The 27319-nt window shown below is 32.9% G+C and overlaps 5 protein-coding genes across 6 annotated transcripts; 2 read left to right on the top strand and 3 right to left on the bottom strand.

The window, feature by feature from the left end:
* Window positions 1-318: 318 nt before the first annotated feature.
* On the top strand, window positions 319-1182 carry LOC123909163. Its single transcript, XM_045959940.1, has one exon. It carries the CDS (start codon window positions 399-401, stop codon window positions 987-989), a length of 591 nt encoding a protein of 196 aa, XP_045815896.1. The 5' UTR covers window positions 319-398; the 3' UTR covers window positions 990-1182.
* A 2248-nt stretch (window positions 1183-3430) lies between these two features.
* Window positions 3431-7213, bottom strand: LOC123910835 (nudix hydrolase 2-like). 2 transcript variants are annotated; one of them, XM_045962108.1, is made up of 9 exons: window positions 6754-7213; window positions 6080-6288; window positions 5876-5941; window positions 5626-5763; window positions 5189-5266; window positions 5057-5107; window positions 4923-4957; window positions 4326-4434; window positions 3431-3688 (listed from the first exon to the last, which is right to left on the bottom strand). In XM_045962108.1, exons 1-9 carry the CDS (start codon window positions 6896-6898, stop codon window positions 3479-3481), a joined length of 1041 nt encoding a protein of 346 aa, XP_045818064.1. In that variant the 5' UTR covers window positions 6899-7213; the 3' UTR covers window positions 3431-3478. The 2 variants fall into 2 exon arrangements, with proteins under 2 accessions (XP_045818064.1, XP_045818065.1); XM_045962109.1 differs by having other exon boundaries at window positions 7162-7211.
* A 2565-nt stretch (window positions 7214-9778) lies between these two features.
* On the bottom strand, window positions 9779-13856 carry LOC123911307 (50S ribosomal protein L13). The gene is made up of 6 exons (XM_045962708.1): window positions 13699-13856; window positions 13507-13568; window positions 13260-13331; window positions 12123-12289; window positions 11787-11898; window positions 9779-10314 (listed from the first exon to the last, which is right to left on the bottom strand). The coding sequence occupies exons 2-6, from the start codon at window positions 13534-13536 to the stop codon at window positions 10078-10080; spliced, it is 618 nt and encodes a 205-aa protein (XP_045818664.1). The 5' UTR covers window positions 13537-13568; window positions 13699-13856; the 3' UTR covers window positions 9779-10077.
* Window positions 13857-15037: 1181 nt separating this feature from the next.
* Window positions 15038-21189, top strand: LOC123911304 (protein ACTIVITY OF BC1 COMPLEX KINASE 7, chloroplastic). Its single transcript, XM_045962706.1, has 17 exons — window positions 15038-15417; window positions 16205-16801; window positions 16978-17121; window positions 17225-17438; window positions 17779-17872; window positions 18053-18146; window positions 18314-18368; window positions 18467-18558; window positions 18662-18832; window positions 19315-19371; window positions 19475-19558; window positions 19741-19825; window positions 20090-20151; window positions 20235-20309; window positions 20400-20504; window positions 20709-20850; window positions 20938-21189. The coding sequence occupies exons 2-17, from the start codon at window positions 16223-16225 to the stop codon at window positions 21009-21011; spliced, it is 2127 nt and encodes a 708-aa protein (XP_045818662.1). The 5' UTR covers window positions 15038-15417; window positions 16205-16222; the 3' UTR covers window positions 21012-21189.
* Window positions 21190-21798: 609 nt separating this feature from the next.
* Window positions 21799-26543, bottom strand: LOC123911305. The gene is made up of 6 exons (XM_045962707.1): window positions 26025-26543; window positions 24938-25240; window positions 24766-24811; window positions 23031-23307; window positions 22614-22692; window positions 21799-22239 (listed from the first exon to the last, which is right to left on the bottom strand). The coding sequence occupies exons 1-6, from the start codon at window positions 26472-26474 to the stop codon at window positions 22057-22059; spliced, it is 1338 nt and encodes a 445-aa protein (XP_045818663.1). The 5' UTR covers window positions 26475-26543; the 3' UTR covers window positions 21799-22056.
* Between the last annotated feature and the right edge of the window lie 776 nt (window positions 26544-27319).

Raw genomic sequence — 27319 nt, 5'->3', positions numbered from 1 at the left:
AACATATTCACTTCAACACTAAAGAATATAAAAGAATATTCTTATTCTTCAAAACCTTTATATACAATCCAAATCAAAGTAGCATATTATCACCTATCACTTGTCACCTTGATTTACCTTAAACTAGTTACATCAACTATCAAACACTAGACATTTATAATATTTTGAAAAAATGGAACTAATATTGAATGTAACATGTAGTCGGTGTCCGAAATCATACACATCTTTGATCTGATAAAGTGTACGTACTACATAGATACTATTATGTTATATTTTATAGTATATGATGTCGGATGTTCATTTCTACCTATCTAACTAACATATAAGTAATATTATTTTAATCTGCTTTTTTTTTCTTTTGACAACACTTTTGTACTATTATAGCCTTTTTGAAATTGATGGGGTGGGAAAGCAAAGTAGCATATCAAATGCTCTCTTGCTTTTGCTTATTGAGGATTACATCTTCATGGTCATTGATGGCTTCTCCTTTTGCTCTAATCCTACTTTTTTCATCTTACAAACTTGTTGGATTTGATTTTCTCTCACTCTTCTTCTCATCTCTAGTAGTTTTTTTGTCTACTATTCTCTACATATGGAAACACAAATCAGTTGAAGAAAATGTTTTAACTTCTATGGAGAAGAGTTCACATGAATGTGAAACTTTTCCTAAAGAAACTCCAATGCTCATGAATGAAACTATGATTGAAGATATGGAAAAGAAAGAAGAACAAGGTAGTGATAATATTGGTGTTGCTAATTATGACTCATACTTTTCTGACTTAGATGGATCAATTTCTGATGAAGAAAGTCTCATAGAAATTTCACTTCCAAGTGGACACTTGATGGATCAACATAAACAAGAGTTCAACCAGCAAAGTTTGATGGAATTCTTAGCAGAATTTAATGAAATGTATGAGGAAGAAAATTTAATAGAGATTGACATATCCATTGGTTCAATCAAGTACTCAAGGTTTGAAATTGAAACATAATCATACAAGTATGATTAATTAGTATTACTTTTTTTCAAAAGTTTAATGTTTGTTATATCAAGTTTTTTCATCCACCTTATATATTTGGTTGGATTTGGCATGTAACAATGGTTTTGTTTTTAATGTTGTGAAGTATATGAAGTTAATAATGTTACTTACAAACTTTATCTTTTGTTGATATAATGTTACTCACAAACTTTGGATACTCATTAAAGTGAATGTATTATTATGATTCTTCTTTTTGACTAGCTTCTTAATTTTTTTGACTAAAGTGATACTAAAAATGAAAGTTGAAAAAGGGTGGACCTAGTTGACGGAAATTCCATCCACAAAGCTACCAATTGTATTTTCTTTTACACCTTATTTTTAATTTAATTTTCCTCTTACATTTTGCATTTTAAGGGCTTATTGTTGATAAATATCGGAGATACTTCCTCAGCTTCCAAGCAGTTACATAATAAGTAGACAGTTGGTTAGGTTAACAAGTTAGTCATACATTAGGCAATAAGTAACTAGACAACGACAATTTGTGGCTGAAAACCCGAGCAATATTGGTTTTAACCACTTGTCCCATCAAAATTTTCAAAAATGCCTCGTATATAAGGATTTTACACGTTTAAATTCTAGAATCTAAAACCTATTTTTACCAAGACAATAATTCTTTTTTCTTAAGTTGTTTATGTTGTTTCAGATACGGATGTTCCTCATGAATCTCCCACTGATGTGAGGTCTTGCACCTAAAATTATGAATCATCTCATACGTTGATGAGATTGCTACAATCTCGCATCAACAGGAGGATCCATAACTTTAGATGCAATGTTTGGCTTTGCATCAATGGGAGGATCCACAACTTTAGATGTAATGTCCGACTTCATATCAATGGGAGAATCATGTGGAGCATCTATATCTGAAACAACGTAAACGATTTAAAAAACAAAATTGTCTCACTAGTAAAAACAAGTTTTAGATTCAAGAATCCAAACATGCAAAATCCTGAAATTCCATTAAGATTTCAAAATGTATAGGAAGCCTTCTAATTATAGAATTCAAACGTGTAAAATGATATTCGAATTCTAAAATTCGAAAAAAAATATTATTAGAAATTCAAAGAGGAAACAACAGAAGTAGGTGCAAAAAGAAACTCTCTTCAAGGTTTTAGGTTAGGTCAATGCAAGCCCATCTAGCTGTCTTTCACCTCATGGTCCAAGATGATGTTTTCTCTTCCCACCTCCCGTAAATCTTTTATACCCTCCAATATTCCAATTTTGCCCTTACAGAAAAATTCGGTTCGCAGAAACCAGATTTTTACTAGTGCAAATTCAGAGTAAATTTCGGTTTTTAGAAACCGAAATTTGCTTTCAAGGCAAAAAAAAACTTCGGTTTCTACGAACAGAAGTTTTTTTAAGGACAAAATTGTAAATTCAGGGGAATAAAAGATTCACGGGGGTGGGGAGAGAAAACATCGTCCAGCATAGAGAAGGGTAGGTGTTAAACTACAGTAAATAAATAGAAAAAAAGAGAATTTAAATTCCACGTCACAATAGCACCACCACTAATTGTTGACTTCAACAATCCAATCACAAATCCATTATAAAATAGTAAATAGATAAACAATTCAATCACATTTATATTGAACATTTTACATGATTAATAAATAATAATGGATCATTTCTTGTTCAAAAAAATAAATAATGGTTGATCCTATCCAAGATCTAATAACAATTAAAAGAAATCTTTGATGATCATATCGTTTACATTCCATTCGAAAATAATGGTCAATATTCAACAAGGTAAAATTTCTGAACAATTTTCCAACATCCCTCTCACCTACCAAGTTATATATGGTGAAAATGTAAGGAATTTGCATATGTGTTGTGTTATTCCGACAAAAAACTTTTTTACACCGTATGTGGTATAAAATACACCCAGCACAGTATGTAATTCAAGAACAAAGAGAAAAATAATATAAAAATTGTATTTTTACGATTTTATTTTTGAAAACTTGGTATCCGGCCCTAAGACCGTATTTTTACGATTTTTGATTTTATACGGTGCAATTTTTGTGTCGACTAAACATTTCTGTTAATAAAATTGTTTGTATTTGTTGAACTTGCCAGATCATATGATCATCATAAATAAAAGGGAGAAAAAGAACAAGATGAGCCTTATACTTATTTCAAAAATAATGGTATAGCCTATGAGGCACAATAAATAATTTGGACAACTATATTATAGTTGACACTTGACTTGTGAAGAAATAAACCAACAAATTAGCATTCCTATACACAAAGAATGAAAGACTTGAATGAATGAATGAACAAATAAAAAATTGATAGCATTATTTCTATGCTTTGGAATTGAATAATGACCTAGGCAGTTGTTGAATTATGTTTGAAATTTCTGCACAATGCTATAACCCTTAATAAATAAATAAATCAAATAAATGAAATAAGTGCCAATGTCATGATTGCAAGTAGATATGGATCAATTAAGGTTGCTGATGTTTGGAAGTTAACAAATGGGCAGAATCATTTTTGTTGATGTAGACATGAGATTTGCAAGAGGAAGTGCTAGTAAGTAAGGTAGAAAAGCCAGAGTATTTTCCTTTCAACTTTGATAAGCCTACTTTTGTAAGAAAGTCAAATAGCTCATTTTGTTGGAGAAAAGGTTGAGCTACATAATCTTCAATTGCCATCCACTGAAATTAAAGAATACAAAAACCACATTAAATTTATAGTTGTGTACATAAAAATACAATTTTAGAATATAGGTCACATATTCAAGAAATGTGTAAAACTATAGTAATGTAATCATAAATTCACAGAGGAAAATATATTTGGCTAAATTGCATTTTTTCCTTTAATTTTTATAAACTTGCGATTTTGACCCGATAACTTTCATAATAACATTTTTGGCCCATAATTTTAGCCTATTTTGTAAAAGGTTGGTCCCACTGATTTTGATCAAGGCAACACACACGTGGACAATGTGATTCACATGTCACGTCGGCATGACATGTGAATCATTGTTCATGTGTGCGTTGACTTCCTGACTTGGCATTCGAGTCATTATCCGTGTATGCATTGACTTGTTCAAAATCAATGTTGGATTGCATAATGGGCTAAAATTAAAGGGCTAAAAGTGCTATTATAAAAGTTAGAGGTTCAAAAGTGCAATTTAGCCAACATATTTAATATGAATAGCAATTTTAAGTTTATTTGTTTAGGAATTAGTATCATCAAATAAATGCATGTAAGGATATATAAACTTTGTATTTGTAATGTAAGGATTAAGAATGGATAATTAAATGCTAATTGTTCTATTAGAATAAATACCTTAGCATCCTCAATTTCTGAAGCTTGACTCTGAATGTTAAAGGAATGAGGTTGCAACATGCATATAAAGAGAATCTCTGACTTTTGGAAGAAACAGTTATGTCTTTCCCTAATATAATCAGAAAAACAAAGATCACTTATGTACGAGATTGAAATTTCAAAGAAAAATATCAAATATGTTTCATCCATGTTAGAGCATCCACAATGAAGCTCCCCAAGTTTGAGTATTTATCTCAGTCCCACATGTATACATCACTTATTTATTATTTTTTAATAATAGTACATAATAAGTACTCAAATCTTCCAACCCAACACCTCTTAAAAAGTTCTAAATGGTACTACCATTGGAGATGGTCTTAATGTTCCAAAAACATAGTACTTCATCTGGTCTCATATATAAGTAAATTTTTTTTTTACTTATATAAAGAATTTTTACTTTATATAAGTAAAAACTCTTTTTTTTTTTCAGATTTATTAAGAAGTTGTTGTATCTGATCCATACATTATCAGTTACTCGATGAATTTGAAAAAGAAATATTTGTTTATATATAAAACCCGGAGTGAGTATATGATGATATAGTTTAATCTAACTCTTACCTGAATGCTAAAACTTCAACAAACTCAGTATCAATCTGAAACAAAGAATAAAATCAAAGGCCTTAGAAAGGGGTAAAAGAATATTAAATATAGTTAAACTATATAGTATTTAATTTTACTATATTTTTGCTTACTCCTGTCTCTTCTTTGACTTCTCTAATTGCAGCATCACAAACATCTTCACCCTGCAAATGGAATTCAAATTAAATCAAAAACTAATTTTTCAAAAGGTTTTAAAAAAAATCAATAATAATCTTTTGACATACCACATCAACAGCTCCAGTTGGCAATTTCCATATTCCTTTGCCACTGAATCTCCCATTTTTTTCCTGAACTACAAGGACCTATAAAATAAAAACAAAACATTATGTTATTATCAGTATACTATATACTTACATTAAAGACTTTAAATGGTCACTTATTAGTTCAAAAAGTATTATTAATGATAATGACCAAATCAAGGTAGAGATTGACTCAAGGTTCATGAAAATAACAACTCATCTTTGAAATATGGAGTCTTGCCAAATAGTCCAAATTTAGTCAAATAAAAAATTTGAATGCTTATAGTCATGTGGTCATGGAATCTCTTACAAAATAGTTATTATCTATAGACAAACATAGACGACGCTGATAACAGGTCTGTGTTTGTCAAACACCAGACACACTTTTAATCTAGTAAATGTAAAAAATGAAGAAGAATTACCTCCATATTGGCGTTGACTACAAAAGCACCAATAGAAATGCGGTGAGAAGCATTTGCAGGAATGGTATTAGGAGTATTAGGAATCCAATATACAAGCATCAAGTAATCTGGTTCAGCATGATGATATTTGAATCCAGCCTATAAAAATATCAACACAATGTTACATTACAAGGAATTTTATTTAAATCATCACAAAATGACTTCTAAGAATTCTAGTATATCTAAGCAGTAGAAAGTAAAAAGTTTTTACCTCAACAGCAGAAGCCACAAGATATGAATGTTTTCTAGGCAATTTGATCCACACTCCCTTCTTTCCCTAAAAAAATAAACCACATTTTTTTATCATTAAGCTATGACTCCAAAATTAGCATAACTGCGACCGCAATTTTCTTAATTTTAAAGATTGCAGCATAACTGCGACCACAATTTTGATTATAATTGGTTTGAAATTTACCTGTGTCCTCCATTGTGATAAGGAATCTTCTAGCATAGAAGCAAAATCATAAGAGTCCATAGGCTCATCTATGTTTATAATAACTCCTCCATGTTGATCCTCAACAGCTTTGAGTAATTCAATGGTACCTTTATATCTTACTTCCTCATCCAATAAAGCTGAGGAAGCAGACATATATACTCTTGGGAAAAGAGAATTGTTCTTGGAGCCTAAAAGGGGTGACAAGTTAGTATTTGAATGCTTAAGCACAACAATAACAATATTAAGGGCTTATTTACGCTTGTTAGGAAAAATAGCTCAATTAAGTACTTATGTATAAGTCATTTATTCCTATAGCAATTGAAAATAGCTTATGTACATATCACAAGTTATTTTCACGAGTTCTACCAAATTGTCTCACGAGTGCTTATCTCAGTAAATAAGTTCAAATAACTCAATCCAAAAAGTCTCTTGGAATAGCTTATTTGAACTTATCATAAGTTATTTTCAACTTATTTTTATAAGCTCTTTACGAAAACAGTTTGACTAAATTTTATCTTTTTTTAGAAAAATAGCTTATACATAAGCACTTATATAATAAGTGTTTATGTTACAAGCTCTTAATTAAGTTGTTTATCCACACTGAGCTAGCTAGCAACATCAACATGCTAAGCTAACTCATATTTAAACATTACCTTGAAATTGAGGAATGATAGATCCATCAAAAGTTTTAACTAGAAAGGAAGGTGCAATAGCTGAAGAAGCTGTGAGGAATGGTTTAGAATTTGCTAAAAGGCATGAAGAATATAGCTTAGTAGTGATAGCTCTAAACCTCATCATTATGAAAATCAAATCAAATGTAATAATCAACACAAAAAAGAGAATAAGAAAAAGCAATTATTGATGTTTTTTTAGTGGAAGCAATTATTGTTGTAATTATTACTTTTTTGAAACTATGGGAGAAAATAAGAACTAGAAATCAAATCTTTATAGACCTAAGAGGGACAGACAATTTCCGTGCAATAAGAGGCAAGAAGTTTGAATTAGTCATTTTTAAAGGAACAATTAGAATTAGAACAAAGAAGACACAAGAAACAAGTTACCGCATTAACGTAGGAAATTGTTGTGTTGTGCATTTTTTTTCTATGAAGTTTCAGTCAGATCAAAACGCGCTGCAAATTTTATCAACCAATCTTCTCTTAACTAAATATTCCCTCGGTCCCGAAATGAGTGAGTCATTTTGACTATATACACTATTCCCATAATTTATTTTGACCATATTTTTTTACTAATAAATAAAAACAAATATTAGCATATAAGATGTTGGATTCATCTCGATGAGTATTTTCAAAATATCATATTTTTATAATTTTTACTATTATACAATTAAAAATATTAATCGTCAAAATTATGCATTAACATGCGTGACATAGTCAACTAGCTTGATCATTATGGGACGGAGGGAGTAGAATAAAGTTTTGTCTCCTTTTGTATCGTAAACCAACCGTGAAACACACTACATATATTATGAGTTTGGGTATACGGTATTTTATTTTAGCTTTTCCCTTTATTTTATTATAATGTTAGAAATAATATAAAATTGTTTATCCAGATACTCTATTCTAAATGCTTAAGTTTAGAATATGACTAAGTGGTCTAGAGTTCGATCTTCGACTCCCTGCTCCCCTCACTTTCTAATTAAAAAGTGAAATTTAAGCATATGTTAGATAACCCTATGCATTATCCACGCTTCAAACCCAAGTGGGCTCTTGTGTGAGGGGGCGTGTTAGTAATAATATAAAATCATTGATGTGACTCTATCCTAATAGCTTAAGCTTTTGGGATAATCGGTTATCTGACATATAAACAAATTTATTTACTTTTTAGTTTCATTCAACAATTAATGTATTTAGAGCTCGTTTGGCTCAGCTTTAGAGTTTATGCAAACAACTTATGAAATTTTTATATATTATTATAAGTTTGTCATGGTAGTTTATGATAAAATAGCTTATAAAATTACAATTTTCACTAGTGTGAACTTATAAGATAGCACAAAACCTAATTTATATTGCATCAGTTGTTTGCATAAACTCTAAAAAAAGCTGGGTCAAACGAGACTAGCCATTAGTCTATAATATGTATCAGATATATTAGTTATTGAATCATCCTAAAATGTAAAAATTTACTTATGTATATGAGATCAAAGGGAATATTATAGATCCTTTTGGTAAAAACAAAAATCACTATGCCCATAAATTATTATTATAAATGTAACTTTATTTTCAATTTTTTAAATTAACAATGAGAGTAAATGATAATTTATGAAAAAAAAATTATAATTTTTTTTTCTTTTGGTTATTATTGTTTTGTTTTTATCTCAAATAGTTTTAATCTCTCGAATAATTGTAGTCTCTTAAATGCACAATACACAAAGTCTCTCGAATATACTACTCTGTCCCAAAATATAAGGGAAAATTGGTCAAAGAAAGTTGATGTATTTGGTTAAAAATTTGGACTAGATACATCAACTTTAGTTGACCAATTTTCCCTTATATTTTGGGACGGAGGGAGTAAGTTATATAATAACTAAAAGGTGAAATATAAGTTACATAGCAATGTTAGTCTCATGTGAGCATACCTCAGTTGACAAAGACATTATGTGTTATTCTAAGGACCGGGGTTTGAACTCTGATACTCTCATCTATTCACTTTAAAAGATGAAATTCTAACCACTAACTACTTGACCAACAAATACCTCGACAAATTTCAACATTAGCAAATTTTATTGGGACAACCGTGATGTAATTGCGAGTATTAAAGAAAGACTTGAAACAAAATTGTATATTTGAATTTCCAAAATATATTTAAGCCTTTAATAGTATTTTCTGTTGGGAAAATACCAAAAAGACAAGTAAATATTTTTCTCTAATCAGCTTTTTGTCCTTCAAATTATGATTGATCTTTACAACGTGTTACACTTTAAAATATTTCACCCTATTCGGATGGTGGCTGAAGAAATCATAGAACGTGTATAGCACCGGCCTCAAACATCCTCTTCAACCCATCATCATATGAAATTGCTAAAAGTAAAGCAATTTCCCACCATGCTTCTTAAGTTCTTCTTATGAAGGTTCTTGATGGTAGCCTTGGAGCTTACTCCTCTTTACTATAAAAATATTTGAAGGAGTCACAATCTCTTATAACCTTCGTCTTTTTCTAGTTCCTTTATTGGTTTAGCCATGTTAAGCTCCTTCACACTCAATTAAGTTTGATTTTCTTAAGAAATTTTCTAGCAAAGAAGCAACAATATCCACAATTAGTTTTTTCATCTGTCTTTTTTTTTTTTTTTTTTTTTTTTATACATGTCTTTGTCTTTAAGAAGAGACGAAATAATACAATTTTGTGGTTTTGTGGCTTCCACCACTCTGCTCCCCCAAAGCCTGTTCTCTATGCAGTGGGATAAGGTTGCCAGCATCACTTTAAAAATAAAAACAAGTTTGACATGTTTTCAATTTCCATTTGCATTCACACACTGACCTGATCCAAACCAGGTCACAAACTAGTGCTTAATTCTCTAAAGACCTGAAGTAAAATCAAAATACAGTAGTCCACAATGATGTAATGCAGAGCATGATAAGAAAATCATTTTATTGTCACTTTACATATTGGGAGGATTTATATCATGCATGTCATCTTTGGACTATTAAAATTGATGCCAAATTTAGTCCCAAAAAAATGATGTCAATTGCCAAATGTACCTTTAGAATGCCAAAATGGTAGTCTGATGATTTAAACTTTCTGGCTTGAACTTGAAGCATTATCACAAAAAGATGCAAGATTGTGTAATACACACAGTTTCTTCTTAACAACACTCTTACTAGGAGACCTTAAAACAAAATAATTCAAACACAGTTCAGTATTACATTATAGGACTTGCTAAAAGAAAACAGATAAAGCCTACTTCTCATTCAAAGGATAACCCATAGGTCAGCACCAATCCCCATGAGGAAATAGTGTTTTCATGCACTCTCTTCCTGTGCTTCACTCTTTTTTCCATTCTTCATATCTTCAGCATTCTGTCGCTGCTCAGCATTCTCTTGTTGCTGCTCCGCCTTTTTCTGTGCTCGAATCATTGCACGCCTTGCTCTTGGTCTCATTTCTCGTACTGTCCTAGGAGGCATCACATAAGGTTCAAGTGGCCGATCAGCAAAAGGGTGCTCACTGCCAGGAAAGATCCTTAATTTCCGGTCCCTATCCTACACACATTAGCAATAATGAAAGATAATGCAACTTAGATGAACAATTCTTCAATGTAGTATAACCAATTAAAGAGAACAAGAAATAAGCTCTAAGATGAAAAGAAAAATAATTGAAAACCACAGCTATCAAGAAAACAATTATTTAGCAATAGGTCATTGAACCTTCGTCTCTGCACATGTATGAAAATGACCTGATGAATTTTATATACATTGATAGCAATGTTCCTTAATGCCCTTCTTTCTTTTATAAAACAAAGTGCAAGCAAAGTACTTAAGTTAAACATTAAACATTGGATCCTATGATAAATAGAAGAAACAACAAATCAGGAAGTTGGCTGGCATGTGGCACAACTAGTAGATCGAACGACAAAAAAGTCACATGTTCAGTTCATGTTGGAGTACACAATGCCATTCCTGTAGTTCGACTTTCATTGTTAGGTCGTTGACTAGTACCGTTCTACATCATCACAAAGGCTTGTGGGATGCCGTAACCTTCAAAAATTTGGTAACTACTCTCCCCTAAACCTTCTATTGAACTCTAAAGTGAAATTCTCCGAGTTCATCATTAGGAATTTTATATGAACATACTCTTGCTTTGTTACACTATTCAAGGTTTATAGGTAAAAGTTTTGGTGGTTAAAAGTTTTCTAAGAAATTTAGGTCACTTGCTTATATTTGATTGATTTGGAATGATGAAAGTGGTTTTTTTGTTGCCAAATTTACCATTTAGAATGGACGACAGCAGAAAGTTCAACAGTGTCATTACAGGACTGCTATTTTAGAATCCATAGAAAAATAAGTCAAGACACTTGCTCCCGCAACATAGGATGAATAGTTCTCGTCTCATACTCCAAATAGCTGGATTACTGTCTACGATTGTGAAAATTTGAGATTCTTACGGGAGAAACATGGTTGTGAAATTTTAAAGGATATATTGCATTGACACTGTCCTCGTTATTTTCTTTTGTTCTTTTGAATTGTAATTTGGCATCAAACGGTCATGGACTTTTATGGGTTAGACTATAAGAAATAGATTCTAAAAGATTTGAACCTACAAGAATATATTTTATAATTTTGTATTTTTTCGGGTCTTACAATTATTTTTGAAGTATAATTGTAGAGATATTTTAGAAATCCACAGGTTTTTATAATGCTACCTGCAGGGCACTGTTTTGGAAAACCATTAGTTCCTACCACAATATCAATTTTGTTCTCCACTAAAGATACCCTCAAGTCCCTTTCATTAGACTTGATTCCTATGGTAGGAATAAGTTCTGGAAATCATGATCAAGCATCCTTACAATGTCATTTCATACTGTTCGAAAATTTCTATTTTTGGTCTCAAATAGGACTCTACTCTAGCAAAATTCAAACCAACAATGAAAAAACACTCATTCTGAGCACCAGTAATTTAATTCCATACTCATTTTAAAAAAAATCCTAAAAATATCGGTCTCTAAAGCACTTACATCACGTAAGTTGTTTTTAGGCAGCATGCGCAGAACAGCTTTGCGAATAACATCTGTAGGGTCTTTGGCCATCTGATCCTTCAGAACTCTTTTCTTAAGGTGGCCAATATACCTACATGTCACTACTTTATGTCAGAATAGTCTGAATAATACCAAAAGATTATGTGGCACAAAAAACCAGAAACAAAACAAAAATTATAATATTGGAAGCAAAATTTCTTAAAAGACAGGCATCTAAATCTGAATAAAACCATTTGATTTATAAGAAGCCTAAAATTATAAATATTCGTTGCTACTAACAAAAAGTATTAAAATGAAGTAATGCAAAGAACGTGCCCTGTATGCCAGTAGTAGACCTTGTCTGTAAGTTTTCTTCCAGTAACAGCAATATCCTTGGCATTAAGCACAATGCACATATCTCCATCATCACGATTAGGAGTATAAGTTGGCTTATCCTTTCCCATAACTACAGTAGCTATTTTAGATGCTAACCTCCCAAGGATCTACACGAGGAACATGTGAATTAGCAAAATCATCTTATGACTTCAAATTAGTGAATCACTCAGTAGTAGATCACAATCTAGAGTCCAGACGCCAGCCAAAAGTGCATAAAAAGTCGAAGGAATTTTCTACACAATCTCAAATAGCACGTGCTTATAAGTAATCCACCCAATAAATTGTTTCAGAATGTTCCGCCAATATTGGTTCATGGCTTAACCTTCCGAAATAAGTAATTAATTACTTATGATAATTTAGATAAAATATATGTTCTCATCTGAACTAGCTTAAGAACTAGATGTTGCAAAAGATTTACGTTCATTCTAGATTATTAGAGTGAAATTGACTAGTCCTATTATGAGGGTAACTTTTCACCTAAAAAGGGCAAATACCACATGGGGATACAACACATTTTAATTAGGGCGAGACACGTATAATAAAATTAGCATAAAGAACAACTCCTTAACCAAAAGAGAGAATTAATGATTAAAAAGTGAACACCAGTCATTATAGGCATAAAAAAATTTTAAAATTTTTTAAAATTTATTTAGTTATTATAGTATTCACATCTGTATTGGTATGACTCAAAAATCAATGCAAAAAGTTACAAAATATAAGAAGCATCCGACATGTATACCGTATACGATATGGGAACAGCTACTATTTTAAAGTGTTTCTACTTCCTTATTCTTATTTAACTTTCAAACCTACTAGTACACTACATGATATGCAAGCCGATCAGCTAAATGATTGGGAACCATTTCATATTTCATTAACCTACTATCTCGCATTTTATTCCTTTCTCGAGATGCAATGCAAAACCATAACATATTCTACAAGTCTAACAGAAGCTTACTCTAAAATCAGATACGTAAAAGAATCAAAAACTGTTTTACATCACAATTATTATTTAGTCAGACTCACTCCCTGTTTCATTATTCAGAAGAAGAAAACAGACAAAAACCGAAGACTCACCTGGCCCTTGGCATCAAAAACCCGCCATCGGAGACCATCAAGATTAATGCGTCTAATTCCAGCTGCAGCTCTCTGAAAACAAAACAAAAACAACATTTTTGAAAATACAATTCCAAACAAAATTCAATTGCATCCCATGTAACGCTGATTTTAATAAACCAAATAACAAGTGCATTTTGACAAACACTTGGCATGCATATTTGAATAAACAATTTTCTAATAACAAGGAATTTTCAAAATTAGTTACCTTAGCGTTGAACGAGTTTAACATCTTCATTTTTGCTTCTGTTTCTTATTTCAATCTTCTTCCTACTCGAAAAAAAAAATTAGAAAATAATTTTTAAGATGCGTTGAGTTATGAAGAAAACTGTGTAGAAACAAGGGTTATATCGAAGAGAAAAACAGTAACAAAATGAGTACAATGAAAAGAACAACATACTAAAATTTCAGAAACAGTGCCAACGTTCACTGCCACAGCTCTTTCTTCTTCTCTTTTCGGCCAATGCTTGCTTTTCTTCTTGTCGTGCGCACTGTTCTGTTGTTAGTTGCTACACAGTTTTTTTTTGGTCGAATCGCTCTCTCTCCCATCATGGGCCAAGCCCATGTTTTTTTTGCTAGAAGCCCATTTTCTTATATCTTTTTGTTTTTAGAGAATTTCTTTTAGTGTTATGCGTTTCTCGCGAGCCCTTGTTAATTTTCAATTTTTTCATTCTACAACTTAAGAAGCGAATCTTATAAAAATAAAAAATTTAGAGAAATTTTGAAAATCGACATCTGCTACCTGATCGGTTGGTGGTCAAGTATTCTGCATCAGTTGATTGTCCACTTGTGCAGCCATGACGTGACATTGACCAATCAAGAGATAGCAAAAAAAATTATAAAAACTCTTCTCAGTCACCTCTTTCATTTAACATCTAAACATTTCTTAGAGGGAGATACCATTTAGGTCTCAATTGTTATATTTAATTTTGAAGTTGAGACACTTGATGGAGTCTCTAAATTGATGTAATTTTTCTAATAATTCTTTTGATATTATGTTTGAATTTCATTAAGCTTTTCCTATTTCAAAGTGCGTTTTCTATCATAGACTGGTCGACTATGGTTCTGCTCCAAGAAGTGCCGCAATTAGCAAAGAACCTTCATCTCTTGTCATGATCCCGTAGTGGTTGAGTAGACGCCACTCGATGGGGAGATGCAGTAGACAGGACATGTCATCTAGCGTCACTATAATCTCCCCCAACGACAAGTGGAAGTTTTAGGTCGCCTCATGCCACCTCTCCACAAAGGTACGGATCAAAGCTAGGTCCAAAAACATGTAAACAATGGTGGAGAGGTCCGCCAACCATCTGCATGTCATTTTGGTATGAAATCAAGCGTGGTCGGGAGTCTCGAACTTTTTGACCTTTGTATTGGGGTTGACAGGGATAAGAATCTCAAACCTACCAAAATAAAGACAAATGGAATTAATTAATAAATTAGAATTACCTAAAAAAAATTATGAAGTTGTAAAAATCAACATATATAACTTACGTGGTCATCGAAGATATGTTAAGAAATATAGTTCGTTATAATGAGAGCATGTCCTTGTCCTTGTCCGACGACCTTCATTTACTTTCGGCTTCCTCACCTGCTCTTCATTCTGATCTTGCATATATAATATGATGTATTAAAAGTATATTTTAACGAGAAAGAGATATATATATTTTGATAAAAGAAAAGAAAAAAAACAGATATTATTTTCCCACAAAAAGAGTACCGCACGTTTTATTAACCGAAGGATGAACTAAACATATGAGATGCGCGGTTCAAAGAGACCCACCTATACACACAACAAACCTTCTGTCTCATTTGTGGTAATCGAACATTCCAATTCATTTCTTCATTTTTTCTTTGTTTTCTGAAATATTAATAAAAGCCCCACCTCACTTTTGTTGTATTTATTATACCAAATTTTTTTAATAAAAATGAAAACAAAAAAGCATTGAGAAAATCTATAATAATAATAATAATAATGCTTGATGTTCAAGTTCAACCACTTGCTACACCTTTGATTTGAAACGTGGAAGCAATAACATCCTCCTCCTACTATCTCTGTTGTATGCTTCAACCTTCCGTTTCACTCTTCTTCTCTCAATTGTTTGTGTTCTTCACTAACTGGGTATGTAATGTAATTTGATGAAAATTATTGTCTTGTCGGTTAATCTATTTATGTATACTGTATGTATTGTTCTCTTTCATGTTTCTAAATCAATATTAAACTCTAGGATTTGAAGTTTCATATATAATATGATAACCAATGATCTCTGATAGAGTTCATAACCTTTTTATGTTTTATTGGTTAGTTAGTTAGTTAGTTTTTATTTTATGCATGTTCTGCATTGAAAAACACTTTCTTTCTATTTCAATCCAAAGATCATGTTGACATTCAATTCAATTAAACAACATGGCTAGCTACTTTACTATTTTAGATATGGCAGTGGAATTGAGCTGTTGCCAATTCAGTTATTTCTTGTTTAACATTTCAATGTGTTAATACTTTTTTGGCCTTGTTCTTTTGAGATTCCAAATTATATTGTTCATTGATTGATTCTCTAGTTGGAGTTTAGCACTGTTCGGTATGACTCATAGTTTACTGACAAGTGGGCAGGTCGCTCGAACTGTTGGGTATGGTTTAGGGGTAATCTTTTGTAAGTTGTATCGTAGTATTTAAACACAATTTGTTATATCATGTAACTCTAAACTTGAATAATACAAAGGTACTATAGCCGCTTTGCAGTCGTAGACACGGACACAATTGGCCGAATACCGCGATCAAATATCATGTGTTCATTGTTTGCGTTTTTCAGATATGTTTTCTTTTAGACCAGGGTTCTTGTTCTAACAAGAACTAATTTGATATTTACCATTTCTTTTTCTTATTGTTGATACTGATTTTTTTTTTGTAGGTGTCATCACCACCATAAATGGCAGTGATAATGGCTTTGAATGGTTGTTATTGTAACAATATAGAGGCAGTAAATCAACGAAGATCACTAGACAATCTTGGTTTTATAGGCTCAATTTCAGCTCATAAATTATCGAAGAATGAAAGGTCGGGATCTAATAAGCCAGGCAATGATAAATTTCATAGATTTGTGGTGGAAATGCGACAGACAGAAGTGCCTCCCTCAAAATATGGTACTAATGGTAGAGCTGTTAAAATGTTACCGGCAACTGAGCTAGTGAAAAAAAGGACAATTTCAGAGAAGAAAGTGGAGACGGTGAATGGCTCAAAGCAACTTGTTAATGGAGCAAGTTTGGTAAGACGAGATCCTACTCCAACATTGCCAAACACAACGAAACCGGAAACCTCCAAAGAACTTCCTCCGTTGGAGGAGCTAAAGGTTTTGCCGTCAGACGAAGGCTTCAGTTGGGCCAATGAGAATTACAATTCCTGGCAGAGATCTATTGATGTCTGGTCCTTTGTTCTTTCTTTACGTGTCCGTGTTCTTTTGGACAATGCAAAATGGGCTTATGTGGGTGGCTTTACAGAAGAAAAGCAGGTAGGTTCTGGTAGTTATTATCAGGACTTTAACCATAGCTGCTTGAAGTAGAAACTTTCTCAGAAAACATTTCTTCAACCCTCACTCCATTAGTTTCTATTTTTAGAAATAATCGATTAAATTTCTGTTTGTGATTGTGCTTTGCTGAGCTGAAGTAATTTAACATTGCATTTTAGAAAAGCAGAAGGCGGAAAACTGCTTCATGGCTAAGGGAGTGTGTATTACAGCTCGGTCCAACTTTCATTAAACTTGGACAGTTATCGTCAACAAGGTCGGATCTATTTCCCTCTGAATTTGTGGATGAACTCGCAAAATTGCAGGTATTTTTGTAGATTTTTCAGGCTCATTGGAGATTCGTTGATTTAGTGTATTAAACTTGTAGGACAGATTTTTTATTCTTAACTCTCAATTTAAACTCTTCAGGACAAGGTACCTGCTTTCTCCCCAGAGAAAGCACGAGGCTTTATTGAGAGTGAATTAGGTGCTCCCATTAATGTATTGTTTAAAGAGTTTGAAGACCGGCCAATTGCCGCTGCAAGTCTTGGTCAGGTACACCGTGCAATTCTGCACAATGGTGAAAAAGTAGTTATCAAAGTTCAAAGGCCTGGCTTAAAGAAGCTTTTTGACATTGACTTGCGTAAGTTGTGCTCATTTTGTTTCTACCATTTGTACAATTTTCGACTTCGATAGATGATTTACAATCTCTAATATTACGAAACTCAGAAAATGGAAGAACTTGTTAGATTATGAGAACAATACAAGTCGAATTCTAATCATTCACAGAAAATATATCATAATATATACAACTAAATTTTATATACATGATTTGCATGATTTATTTACCGCTTTGATTGCAAAAGAAATATCTGGTCTGGTTATTGTAAGGTACTATTGTACCATCAATCAAGTGACGTTAAAGCTTGGTAATTGTTGTAATTTCTTTTTCTTAAAGTAACAAGTTTGCTTTCCCTGTCCAGAAAATTTAAAGCTGATTGCGGAGTATTTTCAGAAAAGTGAAACTCTAGGTGGTCCAACTAGAGATTGGATCGGCATATATGAAGAATGTGCAACGTAAGCAGTACCGACATTATGTTAGAAGAAAATTTCACCTTCTCTCATTACTTGTTAAAGTCTGAGCAACTCTTTTTCGGATTCATTTATCTACTGTCATTACTTGTTCTTGCCATTATTTTTAATACTTTGTACATTGCCTTGTATAATTGATATTGTCCTGCACGTGCGAATTTTCAGGATTTTGTATCAAGAAATTGATTACATAAATGAAGGGAAGAATGCAGATAGGTTCCGTCGAGATTTTCGAAATATAAAGTGGGTCCGAGTACCTGTATGTTTCCTGCTACAATACTAAATCCTATTAAATATTTGGATTGTTTCAGCTTCCTTGAAACTTGATTTACAATGACCTTCATAAACGTGTCTCAAATATTGCAAACTTGTTGAATATAATCTACGTAGTATATAACTGAATATCCTTCATTTGCACTCTTGTAGCTGGTTTATTGGGATTATACAGCAATGAAGGTGTTGACGTTGGAGTATGTACCAGGTTATCATCTTGAATAGTACATATTCCTTGTCTCGTTCATTATGCCACTGAACCGGATTCATTACTGCTCTTACTTTGATTTTATTTTCTGGGAACAGGTGTTAAAATAAATCAAGTGGATACATTAACTTCTCGTGGTTATGATCGATTGAGGATCTCGTCACGTGCTATTGAGGCGTACTTGATTCAGGTCTCAACTTTGTTCCTGTCTGAAACTTTAATTTTATTCATCTCCTTGGGTAATGGAAATTTTTATATAACCTTAATTTTATTAATTTTTGCTTGTATTACAGATATTGAAAACAGGTTTCTTTCATGCTGATCCACATCCTGGAAATCTTGCTATTGATGTTGATGAATCAATTATTTATTATGACTTTGGCATGATGGGTGAAATAAAATCCTTCACCCGAGAGAGATTGCTTGAACTGTTTTATTCTGTTTACGAGAAGGATGCCAAAAAGGTCTAGTTTATACTTATACTTGTACAATCTGATGTCTTGATTCTTGTTGAGCTATTAGGGAAAGTTTTTTTTGTCTACCTTGCTTGTGTCTTTTGTAAAGAAAAGATGCTTAAGATGGTCCAATATTGCGAGGAACTTGGACCTTGGTAGATATGAAATATCAAATTTAACTAGGATTTCTAACTACAAATTAGTTACGAAGTAGTTGCATTAACAAGTATGTGTCTATCTTCCCTTTTAATGTCTTCTGGCTTGTACAATAGGTGTATGTCTTCTGGCTTGTACAATAGGTGTATGTGTCTATCACACACACACACACACACACACACACACACACACACACACACACTCGCACACTTTAAGACTCATAAATTGTTTTTACAGTAAAACCGAGTCATACCAGTAAGTTTGTACAATAGGTGCATGTGTTTGCACGCACACCCTTTTACATTTACTTAAACTTTCAATGGACAATTGTGCAGGTTATACAATGCCTTATTGATCTTGGAGCACTCCAACCCACCGGGGACCTGTCAGCTGTAAGGACATAAAGCACGCTTAATAATTTACAAGATGGTCATTCAACAGTTTGAAATAATGATCCATATATTGATCTTATAAAAGTCTTGATTTGACTTTCAGGTGAGGAGATCTGTACAGTATTTCTTGGACAATCTTCTAAGCCAGACGCCAGATCAACAGCAGACATTGTCTGCAATTGGGGAGGTATGTGTGTATTTAGTTCTTTTGGATGAATAAATTTGTAGTTCATTAATTATTATTTTAGTAAATTATTTGATTAGGAATGATGATAATAAGTTGAAGATGGAAAATCATAGTTTTACGGTTTGTTCCGAATTATCTGCAGAATTTATAACAATTTTATTATTGATGAAATTTTGTGGCAGGATTTGTTTGCAATAGCACAAGACCAGCCGTTCCGGTTTCCATCTACCTTCACTTTTGTTATTAGAGCATTTTCTACACTTGAAGGTTTGCCCCTTCTCTTCTAATGTGCATTAACACCTCTCAGATTATTTACCTAGACTTAGCCATACGTTCGACATGTAGTTGTTTCTCTATATTATTTGTGGACTCTGTACATAATACCTATATCAGAAAGAAATAATATTCAAAATTTAGTTTTCCATTAAGTATACTTTAACTCATTTACACAATCAATAACATGAGAATGAGAAAACTTAATTGTGCTTTATGTTTATCTAATCTTTATTTGGTTTTTTATTCTTGTGACAGGCATAGGTTACATACTAAATCCAGATTTCTCCTTTGTGAAGATTGCCGCACCCTATGCACAGGTTCAAACTGTCTACGACCGGTTATTGTTCCCATTCTCGATTAAATGTTATGTAATACTCATACTTTATACATGCTTTTACAGGAACTTCTAGATATAAGGCAAAGGCAGCCAACCGGGCCACAACTCGTTCAGCAGATAACAAAGCAAGCAAATGATGTACCAAAATTTAATTATGATTTGAAGTTTTGTTTTAATGATGGCACTGTGTAATAACTAGAATTGACAAGTCTTTTGGAACATTTATAGGTAAGAACAAATTCCATTTCAATGCCATTAAGAGTTCAAAGAATAGAGGAGTTTGTAAAGCAAGTTGAAGCAGGGGATTTGAAACTCCGAGTTAGAGTCCTAGAGGTAGGCAAATTCTTTAATCTTCACATCGTAATGGTATATAAGTTTTATATACATATATTTCTATACAACATATATTTCTATACATTGAATTAAGTTAGGTCCTGTTTGGATAAACAGCTTAATCAAGTGCTTATCATATAAGTTTTTATGTGATTCTTCAACATATTTTTTCTTATTGGGAAACACGTATCTTGATTTTTCTAGTCTGAAAGAGCTGCTCGGAAAGCGACAGTGTTACAAATGGCTACTATGTACACAGTATTAGGAGGAACCTTGCTAAATATTGGTGTCAATTTGAGTAGCCAAGGCAATCAAGCTTTTGCAAATGGATCATTCGTTGGTGCAGGTGACTTTTAAATCACATAGTTATCATGTTGAATAGTATATCAGCTTTATTCTTGTGACTGATTGGTGTAAACTTATTCATATGCAGGTATTTTGTTCACACTATTCTTGAGGTCTATGCAAAGGGTAAATAAGCTCGACAAGTTTGAGAAAATGTTATAGTTCATTCTAAACAAATATCCGATTCCTTATTGTATATGAAAAATATTGTTGATAACATTCAATTTTTTTGCATACACATATTAAGCAATACAAATACGAATTTTACAGAAGAACAAAAATGGGTGTTGAAATTGTAAGAAACTATTCATTGATGATAAATAAAACCTTAGTTTAGCAAGGAGAAGTTTGTCATTTCACCACGATATATAGTTAGCTTAACAACTTATTATTTGCCATATTTTTACACTAGTTATGGCTTTTCCTATACACTCTTAGTAATTTAATAGTAAACATTACCATCACATGAACTTTGCAGTTAAGATAAACCTTTCAATATTGAGGACTATGAATTCATATATTTTCAAGTAAAACAAGAGGATTTAAACAAGAGGACTATGCACAGGGTTTGGAATAACCAAGTTGAAATTAATTTAATTTCAATTTTTCATGTTTAAAGCCCACTCATAATTTTGAAAATTCTTAAAATTTTGGATAGGATTTAACTCAATTTTACAAAAGAAAGTTACTTTTGCCACCCTACCAGTTACTAAAACACTGTCCGCTACGTAAGTAGCGGACGACATTTTTTTCCTAAAATTTCGCATTTTATAACATCCGCTACTTAAAAATAACTCCCTTTACAAAATTGGCTGGCATGTAAGTTGAGGAATGTCTCCACTCATAAACTAGGAACATATGTGATTCAATGTGGAACTTTTAGCACACTCATCATGCTCAATACTTTTTTCAAAAATCTATTTCCAAACTAAATTTTTTGAACAAGATATTTCCAAACTAAATTAATTTCGGAATTTTGTCATTCAAAGCAAATAATTACTCAAAGATGACCAATCCATCTAGTCTGAAATTACCCAATATCATAAACAATGAAAGATAGCTAGTGCATACATGTCATCATATCCAAGTAATAAAAGACATGGTAGTACCCCAAAAAAAGGTAAAACTGACAATTCCCAACTATTAACAGCTAAAGCCTAGAGGACAAAATGTTAACTGTTAAGCAAGTTCATTGAAGGAACTAATTTCAGATTTCAGGTATATATATACTTCCCTCCTCGGATGCAAGCGACTTGTGCATCCGGACTTGGTGCTCAGCAAATTCCAAATACAACTCCCTCATAGCATCAGCTCTCTTGAATTCTTGAGTTCCTGAATATACAATCTTCAAATTGTTGCTCTTTCTATTCTTTCCATCATGTAATGCATCCTGAAAAAATAAAATGTTTTGCAGTGATCAACAAAAATATGCAAAGAACTACATTTGGTTATTACCGCATCTAATCAAATTCTGCAGTCCCTAGTGCCTAATTAAGTGAACTTGGTGGCACAACTTATTAAAACTACAAAGTTAGCAGGAAGCTTATAATAAAATTTTCAGAACCAATGGTTTACATATTTGAAGGCATGCATTCTCATCAGGGGACCAGGTACTAGTGTAAGATTGGCTAAAGTAATTTACAAATTCACATAATGTTTCTTTTGGTGTCATTGTTGGTCAACCATGTGACAATCATATACTACCTATCCACTAAATTATTCTTTGTTGGAAAAGAGAAGGAAAGAAATTTGTGTATAAGTTACCTCAGGTTCAGGAAGCAATGTTCCTATTGATGCTTTGATATTTTCCAGACCTACTTGCTTTTCAATTACCACCCATGGCCTGAAAAAAGACGGTGAAGAGGTTTCAATTACCATCATACATAACATTTACAGAATTCTCTCACCTAGGCTTGCGGATGCATAACCTTTTCTAAGCATTATGTTAAACTACAGGAGCAATTAGTAATTACCACCAAAACAACTTGGAAGTCTTGTTAAAATAATAACTTAAGATGGCAAATCAGGCAAACATAATACCTTCCAGCTGAAATCTTGATAGAGAATTATGGCAAATTAGTAATTACCACCAAAACAACTTGGAAATCTTGATAGAGAATTATGTCCATCAAATATATAGCGCAAAAATCTATGTTTAAGAACTACACACAAACATAATACCTTCCAGCTGAAGATGTTATCATGTGGTTTGGATTTTCCAAGAAGTCCCCAAGCTTTTCCAAATCTTTTTCATTATGCAACATAATGGCACCCCTGGTAAATGTATCTGTTGACAAACTTGGAAAAATGAAGACACTGGCTGTAACTAGAGTATGTTGGTATAAGAACTCTATAGCTGTTGATGGACATAATTCTCTATCAAGATTTCCTATCAACATCATACACACGTTTCTTTTTCCTTCAAGCTCCATATCTTCAATTCTTTCTGCAAGGCTGACTGAAACCAAAATAAAATGAAAAACTTAAAAGTTTTGAAGATTTATATTATAGAAAATCATCATAAAAAAAATATACAGAACAATTGCACACTGAATGAATGCCAAAGTTGATGAATATGATAAACAGATGTAGAGCATGCTGGAGAGCAAAGAAGGTCCGAATCTGTTTCTATGAACATGCATAAGGTTAGAGAAAAAGTGAAAAGTTGGGCTCCTATCTAGTTAATATCTGATGGTGGATCGGAGTGCCGAATCACAGAAAATGTATAGCAGTATAGCCGGATGATCGCTATTGTGAAGACTAAAAATCCATGTACAAAGCAAAAATAAATCCCAACAACATCCATAAATACTAAAAAATTGAAAAATACACAAAATTAAAGGGGTAATCATACTTAATAACTACAATATATTTTGTCATTTCTCATCAAAGTAAGATCTAAATGTAATTTGTAATCAAAATAACATTCAATGAAGTTCTAAAAGTACTCAAAAGGGAAGAAGGGACACGAGACACAGAAAGAAAAAAAAAACGAAAAGGAAGGAGAAAACAAACCTTTGCACAGAAATAGAGCAGAGAAAAAGAAGGAACAAAGACGGAGGAATAGGGCGGCGATGGTGAATCCAGGAGAATATTAGGTCACAATTGCCTCTTATATACTTAGGTTAGGTCACCGAAAGGGGTACGAAAATACATAAATACCCTCAACAAATTAAAACAATTTCAAAAATCAGGGTTTTATGAAATTTTCCCTCCAAAAACACGATAGCAGGCACGAAATAGCTATTACACCGCTACTCAACCATTTTTGCGGCTGCTATGACCGCTTCTCTCAGTGGCGCTTTGCGGCCCTATGGCAAGTTTTACCTAGAAACCAAGCCAGGTCTCCCAAGGATAGTTAGATCCCACCTACTAGAAGAATAAATATGTATAATAATTTAAAATAGAGATTTACTTGAAATATCTCTTAAAAAAGAATACAGATAGTTATTACGTTTTAAGTAGGAAGAGATATAATTATGATAAGTAATGGCCATATTAATAGATCTACCAAAAGAGAAAGAGAAACAATGTTCCAAACAACATAAATGGTAACAGAACTAACCAGTTTTAAGAGGTCAATATGTGTAACACATTGTTTGCTATAATTACAACAATTTTACAGTATAAATTTCAGGTTACAGTTGAATGCAATCCTACTTGTTTGTCAGTCTAGTAGAATATGACATGATCCTACAGGTATAGTAAATAAATAAATGCTAAAATCATATAATTCTAAATGTTGATGTGTGACCATGGTTACCAACGTCCTAACAGTCACGAGGGAAATCATATGAAGAGAATCACAAAAAATATCAAAAAAGCATAAAAGATTTCTGAAGAAAAACCAAATGAGTTGAACTTGAATCCAAATTTAGTATTAACATCTACTATTACATAAAATGATAAACCAAACCTTCAGGAGAGGCACGCACAACAGATCGTTTGGCACGTCGATTTGGCTGAAGAGGAATATATCATATATGGTGTCAAACACAGAAAATACATCCAAGAATCATATACTATTACTATAAATTTCTCTACATACAAAATAATGGAAAGTACTTCGGGAAAATAAAGATACATACGCTGCATTGCATTCGTTCGAAATAACCCATTTTCTTCTTAGCTATTCCCTTGTGGTTCTCAGCTTCTATTCCTTTGTGGCAGTATGGCACTATTTCCTGTCCCGACTGCGATTCTATTCTCGTCCTTGCAATCTCGAGGAATGTAGCCACAGCTGGATCAAGCTCTAGTATAGGCTGAATAATGCAAATATCACCGATTTCAGCTGCTGTCAATTCGCCATTATTTGGCCCGTGTAACCAGGACAGTACAAAGGTACACAAGCACTCGGCGTCTTTTTTGCGAGAATGCTTGCGTTTTTCCACCTATAAAAGCATAAACCATTTCACAATCAAATACAGATTTGAAGGTAAAATTTACTGAAAAAAACCAACTGACAGCTAAAACTACAATTCCTGATCCTAGAAGTTGCTGCTACAACAGCTATTGCAGACAATGTCAATCCAAAACTAACATGAAATACTTCTAGGTTTTCTAAGGTTAGGTTTAATCACAAAGTTCTTTTCTTTTTTATGTTTGAGAGGCCTAACAGCGAAACTTAAACACACCAAGTGCAGAGAAGAGGGTATTGTGAGTTCAAACCTCCGCCCAACATATCAAATGTATTTGCAGCTACCATATGCATTGTAATTACAACTCTAAAGTCATCTTTAATCATAAACTTTATGCATAAAATTAAAATATCTTTACATGTATTGTATCTACTCATTAATATATGCATTCAATTACAAAAAGAGCCATGCATGAATGCACTTGAATAATATGATTGAATACTAACCCTTCAAATTTCAAATCCCCCAAATCAATTAATACAAGCATTTACACAAACTATGGTTCATAAAATTGAACAAACTTTCACACTTCCAACTTATAAACCACACACACAATCAAAGTCCTAAAATCCATTTCGCCCAAATTCGAACAATCTAACATACTATTACCCTAATATTTAACTTCATTTCATCAATTTATCAACTAAAACGTGAATAATAACAGTAACAGTAACAATGCTGAAAAATCAAAAGCTAAAAACTCAAAACAGCGTTTAAAAATAAGCAGCAACAGAAGGAGAAAAAGAAAAAGACTCACCGAATCAACAACAGCGTCATAGAAACGAAGATCATCGGGGCCGAAACGGCGAGAAGCGCAAACCATAACATCTTGTACGAGCATACCACATTCATCATCCTGAACCTGAAGAGAGAGAGGTCTGAAGCGTTTCTCGAAATCATGAAGATCTTCCAAGGAAGATAAAAAGGAAGGTTCGAACAACTGGTCTACATCATCGGTGAATTTCTCGAACTTTACTCTGAGTATTGCGTTATCTTCTATTGTTACCATGACGGTGTACCATGCATCGTCATCGAAGTTTCTGAACTCGGTGGTGAAACTCTCCTTCTGATCAGAATCGTACAACCTCATTTCCTTCGTCGTCGTCGTCGTCGTCGTCGGTGTTTGAGTTTGTTGAGGTGCGGTGAATGGAACGACGACGCGGGAACGTTGAGTTAGTTTTGACGGTGGTTGTTTCGTCTCCGTCATTTCAACAAACTTAGTGGAGAAGGGAGTGATGGAATGGAAACACGTATACTCTCTCTCTCTCTCCGTGACTGTGTGACTGTGACTCACTATAGTCTATATTTGGTTTAAGGATCCGGATCTATTGATTTTGGCTTGGGATAGGCAGTGCCTTTGGGCCTATATTTAGTCCGTCTGATCAATCTCATCTACATGACACTGCCACGTGCCTTGTTTCTTTTCTAATTAAGAAGTAGACTCGTGTTGAGATTAACTCCTAATTAAGATCAAACGGTCCTGAAATACTAACTGTAGCTTAATTGCAGACCAATATTTTTTTTGTCAATTGGTCTAGTGGCTAGAAAATTCACCTTAAAGGTAAATAAGTAGTGGAGTGTCCCGGGTTCGAACTCGGACTCATGCACATGTAATGTGATGTTCCTACCAACTGAACTAAGTTAACGGGACAATTGCACAATAATTTTAATATATCGAAATGAGAAAATTTCAAGATTGAACAAGTAAGAGACGATATAGTTATAAATAATTTCAAATGTCCATCGTTTTTTACTTGAGACAATTGTGAATTTAGTGACATCCTAACATATTTTCTAAGAAATGTGAGAGAATAAAAAACATGAAAAAAGTCTCTATTTGCTACTAAGAACAAATATTTGGTATAGAAATCAAAGTGATACTCAACAAGTGTGAACATGCATTTCAATTAAGATTTTGTTGCAGTTAAAGTATGCGTGATTAATTATGCAGTAAGAAATAATTAAATGATGAAAATATAAAGGCGGATGCTAGCGTGCGTCAGTGTAACATATCTCTCACCGGTGAGAGAGTATTTTTACCGGTTATCAGAG

This window comes from Trifolium pratense, linkage group LG2 (assembly GCF_020283565.1).
Source record: "Trifolium pratense cultivar HEN17-A07 linkage group LG2, ARS_RC_1.1, whole genome shotgun sequence".
NCBI classification, from domain to species: domain Eukaryota; kingdom Viridiplantae; phylum Streptophyta; class Magnoliopsida; order Fabales; family Fabaceae; genus Trifolium; species Trifolium pratense.
This window is presented reverse-complemented; position numbering and strand designations above follow the sequence as displayed.

Bases quoted from the DNA above. Each gene is read 5' to 3' on its own strand.
- LOC123909163 (XM_045959940.1), top strand. From the start codon at position 399: ATGGGGTGGGAAAGCAAAGTAGCATATCAAATGCTCTCTTGCTTTTGC.
- LOC123911305 (XM_045962707.1), bottom strand. From the start codon at position 26,474: ATGACGGAGACGAAACAACCACCGTCAAAACTAACTCAACGTTCCCGC. The intron at 22,693-23,030 runs GTATTATGTTTG...GTCTTTTTTCAG, and splicing joins ATAACATCTTCAGCTGGAAG to GCCATGGGTGGTAATTGAAA. The intron at 22,240-22,613 runs GTAACTTATACA...TTATTTTTTCAG, and splicing joins CATTGCTTCCTGAACCTGAG to GATGCATTACATGATGGAAA.
- LOC123911304 (XM_045962706.1), top strand. From the start codon at position 16,223: ATGGCAGTGATAATGGCTTTGAATGGTTGTTATTGTAACAATATAGAG. The intron at 17,439-17,778 runs GTAAGTTGTGCT...TTCCCTGTCCAG, and splicing joins GCTTTTTGACATTGACTTGC to AAAATTTAAAGCTGATTGCG. The intron at 20,505-20,708 runs GTAGGCAAATTC...TGATTTTTCTAG, and splicing joins TCCGAGTTAGAGTCCTAGAG to TCTGAAAGAGCTGCTCGGAA.
- LOC123911307 (XM_045962708.1), bottom strand. From the start codon at position 13,536: ATGAAGATGTTAAACTCGTTCAACGCTAAG. The intron at 13,332-13,506 runs GTAACTAATTTT...TTTTGTTTTCAG, and splicing joins TAAACTCGTTCAACGCTAAG to AGAGCTGCAGCTGGAATTAG. The intron at 11,899-12,122 runs GCACGTTCTTTG...AGTGACATGTAG, and splicing joins GTCTACTACTGGCATACAGG to GTATATTGGCCACCTTAAGA.
- LOC123910835 (XM_045962108.1), bottom strand. From the start codon at position 6,898: ATGATGAGGTTTAGAGCTATCACTACTAAGCTATATTCTTCATGCCTT. The intron at 5,942-6,079 runs GTAAATTTCAAA...TTATTTTTTTAG, and splicing joins TATCACAATGGAGGACACAG to GGAAAGAAGGGAGTGTGGAT. The intron at 5,267-5,625 runs GTAATTCTTCTT...TTTATTTTATAG, and splicing joins TAGTCAACGCCAATATGGAG to GTCCTTGTAGTTCAGGAAAA.